The sequence below is a fragment of the Doryrhamphus excisus genome, chromosome 18, assembly GCF_030265055.1.
Source record: "Doryrhamphus excisus isolate RoL2022-K1 chromosome 18, RoL_Dexc_1.0, whole genome shotgun sequence".
Lineage (NCBI taxonomy): Eukaryota > Metazoa > Chordata > Actinopteri > Syngnathiformes > Syngnathidae > Doryrhamphus > Doryrhamphus excisus.
In genome coordinates, this window is record NC_080483.1 from 8,885,361 (window position 1) to 8,899,970 (window position 14,610).

The 14,610-nt window shown below is 38.1% G+C and overlaps 1 protein-coding gene across 2 annotated transcripts in view; it reads left to right on the forward strand.

Moving 5' to 3' along the window:
- Positions 1–1,462: 1,462 nt before the first annotated feature.
- pparg (peroxisome proliferator-activated receptor gamma) overlaps positions 1,463–14,610 on the forward strand; it is a 28,902-nt gene continuing 15,754 nt past the window's right edge. For both annotated transcript variants that reach the window (XM_058054674.1, XM_058054676.1), the window contains exon 1: positions 1,463–1,628. In XM_058054674.1, coding sequence (XP_057910657.1) covers positions 1,577–1,628 — 52 coding nt within the window. In that variant the 5' untranslated portion in view covers positions 1,463–1,576. The remainder of the gene's footprint in view (positions 1,629–14,610) is intronic.

Below are 14,610 nucleotides of genomic sequence, written 5' to 3' on the forward strand. Positions count from 1 at the left end.
ATGCTAACATGTAGCATACGTGTTAAGTGTTTATATAAGTGTCTACCATGAAAACACATACAAATACTACTAAGCTAATAATGTTAAAAGACATATTTAGAAGGTTATGAACAAGTTTTCTATGCTTTAACAATGATTAACATATTCCATTCCTAAATAAGGAATTTTACTTTGCGGTTAACCGTAATAAACGAGGAGCTACTGTAACTTCTTTGCATTTAATTGAATTTAGCTTTCTTTTTTTTAACTATCATAGCGGCGTCCGGCATCCTTTGATTTTCAATATTGTCCTTGGTGGAAAAAGTTTTGACACCCCTGCCTTGTAGATACATAGATGTAAACAATATAATAACAAATATATATGAATGCAATATAATAAGGGGCTGCATGGTGGACGAGTGGTTAGCTCGCAGGCCACACAGCTAGGAGACCCAAGTTCGATTTTACTCTCAGCCGTCTCTGTGTGGAGTTTGCATGTTCTCCCCGTGGATGCGTGGGTTTTCTCCGGGTACTCCGGTTTCCTCCCACATTCCAAAAACATGCTAGGTTAATTGGCGACTCCAAATTGTCCATAGGTATGAATGTGAGTGTGAATGGTTGTTTGTCTATATGTGCCCTGTGATTGGCTGGTGACCAGTCCAGGGTGTACCCTGACTCTCGGCCGAAGACAGCTGGGATAGGCTCCAGCACCCCCGTGAAAATGAATGAATGAATATAATAAATATATAAGCATAGTTTTGGTGACAAACCGAATCAGACTATTTCATACAAACCAATAACCAGTTGGCTAGCTACATACAGAAAGTAGCTGTTAAAACCTGTTAAAACTTAACTTTACATGTTGCATATAAACATAATATTTAAGGAATGTAGTGCCTTAACTGCAGCGATGCTTGGCCAGTGTTATTTATGTCATCATTATACTTTGGGTGTCATTTGTTGGGCTAAAGCTACATTCTCTGCTAGGTGGTTTGTTTACATAAATAAACAAAATGGCGTCCCTTCACAATAACATGCATTAAAAACAGTGAAACTTTAGTTATTCGGGATATGTTTCATAACGCAATAAACCAACACGAGTTAAAAAAAAACACACTTTTTGTTGTGATTTATTACTTAAAAGTTATTGTACGACAATAAGATGATTTAATGGGAGTTGCACGCCGTGGAGTGAGTGTGTCCTCAGGATCCCCCGGCCACCGAAGAGGAAGAGGGAGGACGACGAGGGAGGGGAGAGAGGCAGGCAGGAGGCCGCCACAGCTGAGACACTTTCCGGCGTTGTTGTGGCCGAACTCCGTTGGTGGAGGCGATACCAGCACACTACGGCTACCGCTGGATGAGCTCCTCCGACGAGGCGTCGAGGAAGCTGGCTTCAGGTCAGTGACGCTTCTCCTTTGCACGCAATCCACACTATCGAAGTCCACAGCGGTTGTTTTGCTTGGACTAGACCCACTCGCCACTCACTTGGCACAGGGTAAAGCTTCCACTGAGACAGGGGGTGGTGATGGATGGCTGGGGGTGCGGTTAAAGTGTCAGTCAGTCAGGTGCTGGTCCACACTTTGAATGGGACTTTGACATGCAAACACCAGGCACAGATTTCAACCATCAAACTGGGCATAGTTTTTTAGGTAAGTTTTTTGTTATTTTTCTCCTCTCTCGGGATTAATGTGATTTAATGTCCGAAGTTGCTGAATCATCTGTAGATGTTGCACAACCTGGTGACACTGTTGTGTAGAAATGTTATACATGACTCATCATAATTTGGACACAGACGCTGACTTGTGCCTGAGATTTTCCTGACAAGCTCAATGGTAAAATGGAAGATTTTTACACCTTGGTAGTGAATAAAAATACATTTCCAGAAACAATGGATGTGCAATAAATCTGATCTGATCTAAATGATCTGAAGAAATTTGGTGGCTATATTATTGATATATGACACATCTATTTTGAAATTGCTGCAAATTTGCCTAAAATTTGCAAATTTGTCATAGAGATGGGAAGAAAATTAAGATTCTGACCCTGAGTAAACATTATAATTATTAGAATCTGATTTTTTGCTGATAAAAATTTTTTAAATTATAATAATTTTGAAAATTATTATAAAAAAAACTATTAAATGCCTAAATTAAGTCCCCCCTGATTAAACTAATTAAACGGCATTGTATTTTTTTCAATAATTGTGAAATAACTATTCATGAAAATTTAGCCAAATATGAAATATATATATTTGGATAAGCGGTAGAAAATGAATGAATGAATGAATGTTTCTTTCTTTTGTTTTTTTCCTTACTGAGTCGCCACAGCGGATCTTTATAGAAAAAACAAACAAAAAAAACAGGACTGTTAAAATACTATTTTTTAATTATTTTAAAAATGACCCAAATTAAATTTTTTGTTTACTTTTATTGTCATTTTCTCTCAATTTTCTGTGCTGCTTTTCCTCAATAGTGTCACGGGGGTATGCTGGAGCCAATCCCAGCTGACTTTCACCGACAGGCGGGGTACACCCTGGACTGGTCGCCAGCCAATGACAGGGAACATATAGACAAACAACCGTTCACACTCAAATTTAGTTGCATGTTTTTATGTGTTAAGTCTAATACTAAAAAAATGCATATTTTTAGTATTTGGAAGGAAGCTTGAGTACCCCGAGGCAACCCACATGTAGGGAGAACATGTTCTCCCTGTGCGTGCATGGCATGGTACTCAAAAACATCCATGTCAAGTTAATTGGTGACTCCAAATTGTCCATAGGTATGAATGTGAGTGTGAATGATTGTTTGTCTATATGTGCCCTGTGATTGGCTTGCGACCAGTCCAGGGTCGCCCGAAGTCAGCTAGGATAGGCTCCAGCATATCCCTGTGACCCTAATGAGGATAAGCGACATAGAAAACGGATGGATGGAGGTAAAATAAGCTTTGTTATTACAGTGTGTACACCATAAAGCTAATGCATTTGCTGTAAGGGCAACATTTGAGTCTTTTGTTAGAAGTGATGAGTAGCTTGACTTGCCCACTCATGCTTGCAGGTGTGCATAGCCCCTCCTTACGTCACGCTCACAGATTTTCTATTGGGTTTAGGTCTTTTTTCTGGTGAAGGCATTCATTTGTTTGTTAGTTTTAAGTAGACATGTTCCCATTTTCACTGAAAAGTGAAATTCTTCATTTTGGAGAATTAGGGCCCAAATGAACGAGACTATTTTGCAGTTTCTTCAAACAACATGGCTATTTTGTTGTAAATTTGTGGTTCTCATGACATGTTTTGCCTATTGAGTAGCATGGAGATGAGGATGATGCGTTTAATGGTTTAGTTCTTTCTTTGCCTGTTCAGTGTATGTTGGCTGTTATACTTTATAACGAGTGATTATTCAATTTGCTAAAATGTGTGATTACATCCAGTTTATGTAAACCGTATCATTTCAAACTCTCACGCTGCACTGCCAAAACATGACAATTGGTCCAAATGACTTGACGTTTAGGACAGGTTATGTAAAGTGATGAATGACATCAATAAGAAGTTAGCGGAAGCTATCAAAAGGGCAAACGATCACTCACAAATGCTTGATTTTAATGACTAATTATACTAATTATAATGCCACAAAAAATAATACATCAATTGTTTGCAAAGCTTATCGTGCATTTGTGTGAATTGAGAAAAAAATCCCAACTTAAATGTCAGCACTGATGCAACAAGGCTATTTTAAATTTGGGGAAGTTTAGGTTAATTATACTAATCTTTATTTCGAGAGGTTATTAAAGGTCTCAGAATGGTCATCCTGACTTGTTGCGTAATATGCCTTTCACATTTTTATGGAGTCCTCAAGTTTTGAATTCATTTCAAAACTGTTTATTTTCCCACAGGACATAAAGAAAATATCACTGTAATCCTTTCCTGGGTCAAAACTCTGCTTTATAGCGCGGGCGATTTTTGAAGTGTAAAGAGTTTAAAGTGTAAGAAGAAGTGAACTACTGTTATTAATACATGACAACACTAGGTCTTAACTGAAGAGGTGAGTTTGTAATACAATGTAGATTTGCCTCATTATTTTAACATACTAAAATGTGAAGTGTTAAAAAAAGTTAAAACTGTATGATTTTTTAAAAAGAAGTATGAGTGAAGTGAAATGTTTTTTTCATTATATTGGATTTTTTTTTCTTGTCACACAAACAAATTCCCAGAAAGCCCAAGAAAAAGCAAAACATGTGTTAGAGTTAATCCTGTCAAACTGTCTCAGCTCAGGTTTCGTGCGGTGTGTTGATATCCCCAGTGGTATGTCAAGCATCGTTTGTTGCATTAACACTGTAAAAAAAAAAAAGGCAAAATGTAAACAAAAGATTAGTCTGTGAGACTGAGCTGTCGGGATTTCCCGCTGTGCATAACGATGGTTGGAAGTCTATAGTTACATTTACATTTAAGATTACGTTAATAAATTCAAGTCACTTATACATTTCCAATAGAGGCTATTGCGTGTGTGTGTGTGTGTGTGTGCGTGCGTGTGTGTTAATGAGTCAGACTTTGCACCTTGTCATAAATGAAGGGAGTGTCTCGAGATACCATGCCATACGTTTGAGAATGTTTATGTTGCTCCTCACATGGCTTAAACAGGCATCAATAGACCGGGTATTATAATAGAATAGACCGTATTTGTGTTTAATTTCCCACACTGCAGATAAACACATAATGGAAAGAAAACAACTCATGGCTGACAACTGGTTGAAAGCCAACCTTTGATTTGCTTTTATCACAATACATTAACATTTTGTTGACTTATTTTAGCTTTAAGAGGTCATCTCTTTATGCTTTAAATTGGTTGTAATTATTAACCACAAGTAGTGCCCAGGCCACACAGCTAGGAGAACCGGGTTCGATTCCATCCTCGGCCATCTCTGTGTTGGAGTTTTCATGTTCTCCCCGTGCATGCGTGGGTTTTATCCGGGTACTCCGGTTTCCTCCCACATTCCAAAAACATGCTAGGTTAATTGGCGACTCCAAATTGTCCATAGGTATGAATGTGAGTGTGAATGGTTGTTTGTCTATATGTGCCCTGTGATTGGCTGGTGACCAGTCCAGGGTGTACCCCGCCTCTCGCCCAAAGACTGCTGGGATAGAAAATGAATGAAATGAATATTAACCACAAGGCCAGACATGCAACCATTTCGCCATACAGCAACATTTCACCTGCGATACTACAATGAAAATCAAACGTGTCAACTTTATTTACAGTTTTACATAAATTTTGGTATAACGTTTGGTTTTGGTATAAGTTATTTCTTGAATTCAATTGTGTTTCTCACCTTCCTTATCAAAGTGCCAGTACTTGCAAATTTCATTGGCTCCATTGTGGGTTATTTTGCAGGTGTGGTCAATAAGAAAGGCAGACATTTGTATTGTAACTGTGTTCATTGGCAAAGAACTACACAGTTGATGACGTCCTAGATGGGCGATGGAGCTTGGGGACAGTGACTTCCAGTTCTGATTTCCATACCAATGTTCTGCTAAAAGGGCCGTTTTTGTGGGGAAAAAAATGTTACAAACACAGTTGGACTCAAGTCATGTATTAAGTGTGAAAATGTATTCAAACCGGGGCATTTTTTGTTTTCACACTTGTCATCCGCTAATGTTGTTCTTCCTCATCTCCATGACAACTGGTACATTTTATTCCATATATTTATATATTATATTTAGATATTTATATATTCCATGTATTTCCCCCCCAAAAAACCAGCAGCAAAAGTGGGGAAAAGATCAAAAAGTGAAGTTGATACTAATAATAGACTTTTCACCTATATCACAAACCTGAAAGGCATTTTTTAATGCATAATTTACAAAATATCAAAGTGACGCTTACATCCTTCCATTTTTCACTACGTGGCCCTCACTGGAAAAAGTTTGGACACCCCTGCCATACAGACAAACTCCAAAATCACGTCACCCAGAAGAGAACTTCCAAGCAGTATGGTCCATGTGATGATGCTGTGGTTTATTTTAGTCAAGTGGTGCATCTTTTGGCTAAGCACTAGTCCATTCAATGATGAGGATAAATGTGTTTAGAAACAGCATCTAGTATGACGTTCGAGGACTTAGAGGACTTGGAGTTCCCCCTTGAGGTGATTCCACACCCACTAGCCCATCCCAAATGGAAAAAAGCTATCATAGAAATACATGCAATGGAAAACATGGCTATGTGTTTCTCATGTGTCAAGAATTTTGATTGACCTGTCCTTAGTCTAGGGCAGCCCACAACTCATACCATTATTTGAGTACAAAAGAAGAACTACGAAATTAAGTCATCATAAAACCATTATTAACGACACAGGTAATGTTTTAAGCAACTTAGTAACCCAATTGCCATACAAGTGTAATAATAAGTGAACTGCTGTTGCTATTAAAACATGAAATTAATAATTTAATGATTTACTACTCAACTGGTGACCAGCGGGTAACGTACTTACAAAACAAATTAAAAAAATACCAAATAATATTTTCAAAAATTTGAGCCATTTTGCAGTAATCCATAAATTAGCATTTTTGTTGACAAATATATATCATAATGTATAACTCTTTATGTGTGGATGGGTAAAATAAAGCTTTTTGCTTTGTGTCATCACAAATTATCTCATGTTTTAAACATTTAACAACAAAACATGAAGTGATTGATTGACTTAAAGGGGAATTGTCCTTTTTTTTGGAATTTTGCCCATCATTCACAATCCTTATGTCAAACACAAACACATATTTTTTTCCCTTTTCTGTGCATTATAACGCCAGAAAATTAGTTAATATGAGCTAGCTAACAATGTACATCATTGGGACACACCTACGTTGACTACAAAACCTCTAACAGTGTTTTATCGTTTTATATATATGCTGTGATCATGCAAGAACAAGTACATTGATGATCGTGTCATTGATGATTTAAAACATTAAAGAATCTTCTTTCACATCGCACATCTAGATTATGCTACTTGTGTCAACAACAGTAACATAAGATACCGTGATACATTTATAATGTCCGCTCTCCTTGGGATGGCTGTGTCTTCCAGCACAAAATGTGTGCTCCAGTCTTCAGGTAAAAACCGCTGACAGCAAATGAGCATCTTGTTGTGTCTTTGTAGCGAAATTGAGAGCTAATAGTTCACAAAGTTAGCACCAAATCCATGCAATTTACCTGTGGTGTGCCTCTTCTGCTTATATGTGCTTGTAAACTGACTGATGCGCTACTGCGACTGAATTTTTGGATGTGGTATTTCCTTGGTTAACAGTAATTTTTCTGGTATCTTTAATAACTTATGTGGTCCGTGGTCTGTGACAACCACACACAGGTGCAAAACCCAATGTTTTTCAAGGCCCTGTAGGTGGAACTCGTAACCCAATTATGGGCCCTATAGATATACAAGATATACAGAATACACAATGTATGTGTACCCAATCATCCCCCATATGAATATGTTGCATACATATGTAGTTAAAAACATACAAATATGCATCGTTTTTATTTTCTGGTGCACTTTATTATCTTTACATTTAGACAGTATGATTTACTGTAGCCTTTGCCCCAATTTCCTTTTTGGGTAGATATGGGAGCAAGGCACAGCTCATCAGGTAAATCCTCTTCTGGGACTAACTTATCTTACTAAGGATGATCCTACTGTATGTAGTCACTGATTACCTCCATCAAGGAGTTTTGGGTTATTTTTGGCCAACAAGCCAATGTTTGACTCGAAGATATCTGAGCACGTGCAGTTGATGCAAATGTGAATCACATCATCTCTTGTTGTGTTATTGTCTAAAGGAAGTGCACTTTTTGTCAGCATTTCAAAGAACCAGGACCGACCCTTCCCATGTTCAAACTCAGCCTGTTCCTTCCAGCTTGCCTCCTCCTCACTCCCCCTTCCGCGATTAAAACCGAATTTGTAATTACTGTATGCAACTGGACATGTTGACCTGAGATCAACTTTCCCCATATTATGAATGGAAGGAGTGGCCTCAGATGAACTATACATTGTGTATACAGCACACATGTGCTTTTCAGTGTGATGCCAGGACACTCAGGGTGTGTGTCTGTGCAGTGTGTGTGTGTGTGTGTGTGTGTGTGTGACCTTGACAGTACGCACCACTCCTTCCCCTTATCCACTGAGGAAGCTTTTGAGGCTCGAGGGACTCATCAACCATTAACTCATAACTATTTAAAGGAATTGGGGGAAAGTTCATGTCCTTAGATTATTGTGGAAAAGTGCTGCTTCCGTGCAAGCAGCTAACAGAGCTGACACACACACACACATACTAGTGTGTTTGTATAAATAAGACAAACAAGTTTCATTTAATAATAAAATAATAATAATAATATAAAATTGAATAAGTGAATTATTTTTGTGAAAAACGCAATATAGTGAGGGAGGGATAATCGAACCGCGATATTGCAAGGGATGACTTGCCATGTTAATATACTTCATGAATGCAACTGTGTTGTTAATGTATTTTTTTTCACATATGTCCTTGTTAGCAGTAGTGGTGTGCGATACCCCTAGATTTGGTATCTATTTAATACCAAGTAAATACAGGATACATGATATGTTTCAAAAATGTTGGTGGATGCATCATCAATTTCAATCAATCTAAATCTAAATGTATTTTTTGTACTTTTTTGTGATTTGACTTTTAGATTATTCTCATTATGAATATATTAAATAATAATAACAATAATATAATATTAATAATAATAGCAATTATTATTATTATTATTAATAATAATAATAATAATATTCAAGGCCCTGTAGGTGGAACTTGTTACCCAAGTATGGGCCCTATAGAAACACTGGTCTGGGGTACACAATACCCAATGTATGTGTACCCAATCATCCTCCATATGACTATGTCGCATGCACATGTAGTTAAAAACATGCTAATTTATGGATTACTGCAAAATGAATCCAATTTTTGAAAATATGTTGAGGTATTTAAAAAATATTATTATTATTGTTATTAATAATAATAATAATAATTATTATTAGATTATTATTATTATTATAAAATGCAGGAAAAAAAAATTGGCCAAAGTGCATTCATGCACCCATTCTCATCCTCACCAGGGTTGCGGGGTATGACCCCAGAGAACTTTACAACTTGCCGTTTTCAGCCCACAAATATAACCAAACAGTGCTCCTCTTTCTTTCTGGCATCCCCCTGCTCTCTCCGTGGTATGTCTGGGCTTGCCTGCCTGTTGGCTGGACTGGCAGGTGATGGTGGGCGGTTTTTGGTTGTCTGTTGCTGCTGAGTCACGTGATGGTAAATCAAACAAAGAGAGGGAGGGGGTGGGGTGAGCAAAGGGAGTTTTCTCTGCTCTGTGATAGACCGCAGAGACACACAGCCAGGTAACCAGTGCAGGTATGAAACCACTGCAGTCGGACAGGAAACCAACGTTAGGATAGATCTGCCCACCACTAGCTTGCTAACACGTGGAAACGAGAACCAAAAATCAGTTGCATCGCCCATCTATGATGTCATCATTGGTTGACTTTAATTGCAACAGTTATGCTACTCTCTCAAATGTTTTTATCATTTTACAATTATGTTTCTTATGTTATTATGTTTTACAGGAATACAACAAATCAAAGTGCATATAAATAATAAATTTAAGGGATAAATGAACGTTTAAGGTTACTTTTGTTGAAGACGTGATTGTTGACAAAGACACGATACGGCAGCAAGATCAACATGGTCATGAAGACTTGATTGTTGCCAAAGACACGACTTGGCAGCAAGACACGACACAGACACTACTTTCCTGTTTTGTCTTGAGATGTTTCACTTGAAACTTAAATTGGCTCCATTTTGGGTTTTTGTGTTGAGAAACATTATTGAATTCAAAAAATAACTCATAGCAAAACAAGAAGGTGGTGTCTTGGTGTCTCATTGTGTCTTTGGGAACAAGTCACATCAAGAATCACATATTAAATGAATTTAATGTTTATTAATCCCTTTCATTAATCATTTTTGTGTATTTATATGCATTTCACTTTGTTTTCTGCATATAAAACTATAACAGTAAAACTATAAAAAAACTTATAAACTATAAACATTTTTTGTTTTTCTGGAAAAGATTAATTGCATTTACATTATTTCTTATGGAAACAAATGAATGGCGCTAATCAAGGTCCCACTGTATTTTCTACAAAATCTTATTGATGTGACCTTATGGGAGATTGAAAAGAAAAATGAGCTGATTGACATAAATCACAATGTGTACCTGTTTGTGTTTGCATGGTCTAAATGTGTCGATCACTTATCTTGTAATTCAGTTTATTTTAGCCCATTCCCAGTGGACTAAAGCTTAATTTACACTTGCATACATGTTTTTGTGTTCCTTGGGAAAGGCTATAATTAGCATTGATTCCCAGGTGCTCCCTGCAGTAGTCACAGGATGATGGTTCCACCCTATTATGGAAATGTAACTCTCAGGTGGATCACAAATAGCCTGGAATGAACCTTCACTGATTGTGTGAGTTATTTATAGTAGTAGGAAGATGGCATAGTGTATATTAGTATATCCTGTCAACATTGTAGCTGTATGCGTTATTACCCAATACTTGTGTTTTTTTTAACCCTGTGTCTGTGCATACCTTAGCTACCCAGCACATGTCCTTATGTGTCCTTGTATGTCTTTGTTTGCATTTAGCCGTGTGTCCTGTGATACAAGACACACCTCATGCTCCACTCACGTGTCTGTTTGTGTGTGTGTGTGTGTGTGTGTGACACTGACAAGCTCAAAATTTCCATGACATACAATGATTAATAATTTGTCGTTTGAGACCGTGATGAAAAGGCTGATGGAGATAGATATGTTTTGGGTTACAACTTTTACCTCACACAGTTTTCCGTCTTTGCTCGTCTTTTTGATTCCAGCTGTCAATCTCATGAGCGTATTTTGACTTTGCCCCTTAGCGGCAAAATAAAAACGGCGAGTGAATGATTGATGCCAGCCGACCGATGAGACAATCTGCCCTGTGCCTTGTGACAAGAAGACTTTTGGGCAAAAATACATTACACAAAGTTTCTGGTTCTATGGTTTTTATCACACCTATTTGTATTTGCCATCACTGGTACCCTTTTGTGGTAGCACCACAAAAAAAATAATAAAATACATCCCATTACATTTAAGTATTTGGACTGAAGCGTGCCTCTAATTTGCATAATTGGCCATGATGTAAACTCCAGTTAGAGTGGAAATTTTCAAAAACTCAGCTCAACTGTTTTGTCTGGACAGGTGTTGCTTTCATTTTGTGCCGTGGTAGATACGTGTGAACATGCACAGACGATTAAAAACGACAAAGTTAAGCAAGAAAGTTAAGTAAGGTCAAAGACAATATTGATGAATAGACGTGTTCTAATGCGTGACCAAGTCAGTTGTGTGTATGTGCTTAATGAGGTGTGCTAAGAAGCGTTACAATGCCATCTATTGTATGGTGTTCTAACACGACAAGCTACACAGACAGTCCCATTATAATGTGTTTGTGATCTATAGCGAAGGAGTAGCACCAAATCTTAAACAAACAAAAACTAGCCCCTAATCTGTAGCAGTCCAAATTAATTTATGGCAGGCAAGCAGAAATAAATGGATTTACTATTGAATATTAGAGGTGTAACGATTTTGTTTTATTAACAATTTGATTCGTATCGTGATTTGTTTTTGCCGATACGATTCAAAGACGGCATTGGTTCATTTAGAAGAATACGATTCGAAATGATTCAGTAACCTTTTAGCTAAAAATTCAACCAGTCCTACTGTGAAATAAATACCTGGATACTGGACAGTATCAGGGCTGTACGGTGGACGAGTGGTTAGCATTGATGGGTTCAATCCCACCCTAGGCAATCTCTGTGTGGAGTTTGCATGTTCTCCCCGTGCATGTGTGGGTTTTCTGCGGGTACTCCGGTTTCCTCCCACATTCCAAAAACATGCTAGGTTAATAGGTATGAAAGTGAGTGTGAATGGTTGTTTGTCTATATGTGCCCTGTGATTGGCTGGCATCCCCCACGACCCTTGTGAGGATAAGCAGTAGAAAATGAATGAATGAATGAATGAATGAATGGACGGTGTTGGTGAGGTTTCCTAGATTGCTGTTCAGAATCAGATACAATATATATTTATAATATATAAAATATTATAATATGTCATCTTTGATGGCAACTTGCCAAACGCAGATCGATGTAGTTGGATCATAGGAATATAAACTGACACATCAATGTCGCAGATTAATCGTTACCCCTACCCATACTGTATACTATGTCTCCAAAGTGCGTCCTAAAACCATTACTGTCGTTGTGCACTTTCAGAAATCTCAATCTCAATATTTATCCTCCTCTTCTTCTTTTCTCTTTCTTAATTGTGAATTCCTTTCTGATACGTAGCAAATATTTCCACGATTGAGGGTGGTTAGGCTCCAGGCTATACACTCATCATTTAAGGCATGTTGACTGCAATGTCCGGGTATTAACGGCACAGTCGATTTTTACTATACTTCTCAGTGTGAACACTTAAAATGCTAATTATAAGCGTGTATAACACTTAGTATAACAATACTAAGTTGGTCAAATTTGTGTTTTACTTCTGAGGGATGTGTTTCCAGAAATATTCAGCTGAAATGGTGGTGTGTTCGACTTTGGAGTGCTCGACTGTACTGTGTGTCATGCAATGAGTGTCACTTGGTGTGTGTGTGTGTGTGTGTGTTGGGGGGAGGGGGGGGGGGGGGTTGTCGTGTGTGGCGGGAGAGAAGTGCAACCAAAGAGGTCAGACTGAAGCAACAGGAAATCATCAGCATCTGATGTCTACCACTCGACTTATTTAGCATAAGTGTTACTGTACTATAAGTACTTATAGTAATAACGATATGTGAGTATGCATACCAGTCTATACTGACAGTGCACACGTATTGCCCATGCTGCTCATATTATAAATGAGCAATCATTAGCGTCACGATCAGAGCACATGATGCTGAGCTGTCTGAACTTCTGCTGAGCCCAGACTATGTCAGAGAGAGAAAATGTGCGTGTAGTTCCCTTTCTATCGGTCACCACTTCCTGAGGAAAAGCACGCACGCACACACACACACACATAGTCTCCTTTTCACTGTCCGTCGTCGGTCATTGAACTCCAAGTTAACACGCACTGAATTTATTAAAAAAAATAGGTTGAGTGGGCCGTATTGTGGTGTGTGTGTTTTCAGTTTATTGTCTAAAATAAACCACAATACTAGGTTTTTTTGATGATGTCATTTTTCTCTTTGAATGGAGTGTATTAGTAACACTCGTGGAGTCAAACACTTTAATGTCATAAGCAGTTAATAATTCTGAAAAAAAAATTTGAGTGTGGCTCCAGCACCCCCGCGACCCTCGTGAGGAAAAGCGGTAGAAAATGAATGAATGCAAAAAAAATACAATAAAGTAACGATACATCCAAACTACCATTTTTTAATGTTTTTTTTCACTGCCAAATCAACAACACACAATGATGCTAGCTTTTTGTTGCAGCTGAGGTCAAAGAAGACCATTGTAAGCTCTACCAGTCAGCACTTTGTAACAGATTGTCCTCACTGCTAATCCGTGATGGACACTCTGTGTTCTATGATAGCTCTCTAGTTGATAATATCCTCACATTTTTCCACACTGTTTTAATTTCTAACTGCGTGGAACATGCTGTTTCAAGAAGTGAGTCTTCCCCCCCACCATCATCCTGACCTCAAGTTGACCTACAATGCACAACTTTCCTTTGACCTATTGGAACATAAGAATCATTAAGAAATCAGACAACGATGTCTGGGTGCTTTTTTACTCAGAGGTTACTGAGGTTGTGCGGTGCCTTCGCTAACAAGTGAGAGAGTGGGTGCCAGACACAACCAACCTTTTTCATGTAGGAGTGGATGGGGGAAGGCCCTCTCTGCATCTGTGTAACCTTGATACCACTTTGCAATAAAACACAGAGTAAATCTTATACTTAAAGAATCCCCCCATCCTGCATTTGCAGCCTTTCAGACTTATGTGCAGTACAAAATATTAAAATGTTGTACTATTAAAATTAATTGCATGATAAATAAAAGCTAACTCGATAATTTTGCTGGTCTTGATAAATTGAAATGTGCATGGTTTGTTTGTTTTCCTCGTCTCTCTTTACCAAACAACATGCAGGACTTGGACTCCGTTCAGAGTGAACCCTCTTGTCAGTCATTCAGTGTCTTTGTCCCAGTAGCTGGAGTCGGGGCTGTGTGAGTGCTGCAGCATGCAAGTGATATGAATGATATGAACAAAATGCCACAGCTCCAGTGGTTTAATCAAAATGAACAAAGATGAGACCGATTTCTTGGAAAGTAGTTGCGATGAAGAAGGGGAACATGACCAACTTGCATGTGCACCCCAAACATCGCCATCATGTCCAGTTTTCCCCACTAGGAAAAACAAACTGCCGCTCGAGGTGCAGTGGAGCCTTTTGTCCCGACAGTCAATACTTAACTGAGACGTTTGATCAATAAAGTAAATATAAACAAAACTGCATAAAATGGTGCATGCTCACAGACTGTGTCGTTCGCTACATGTTAAGCATTCCTGTTATGCTT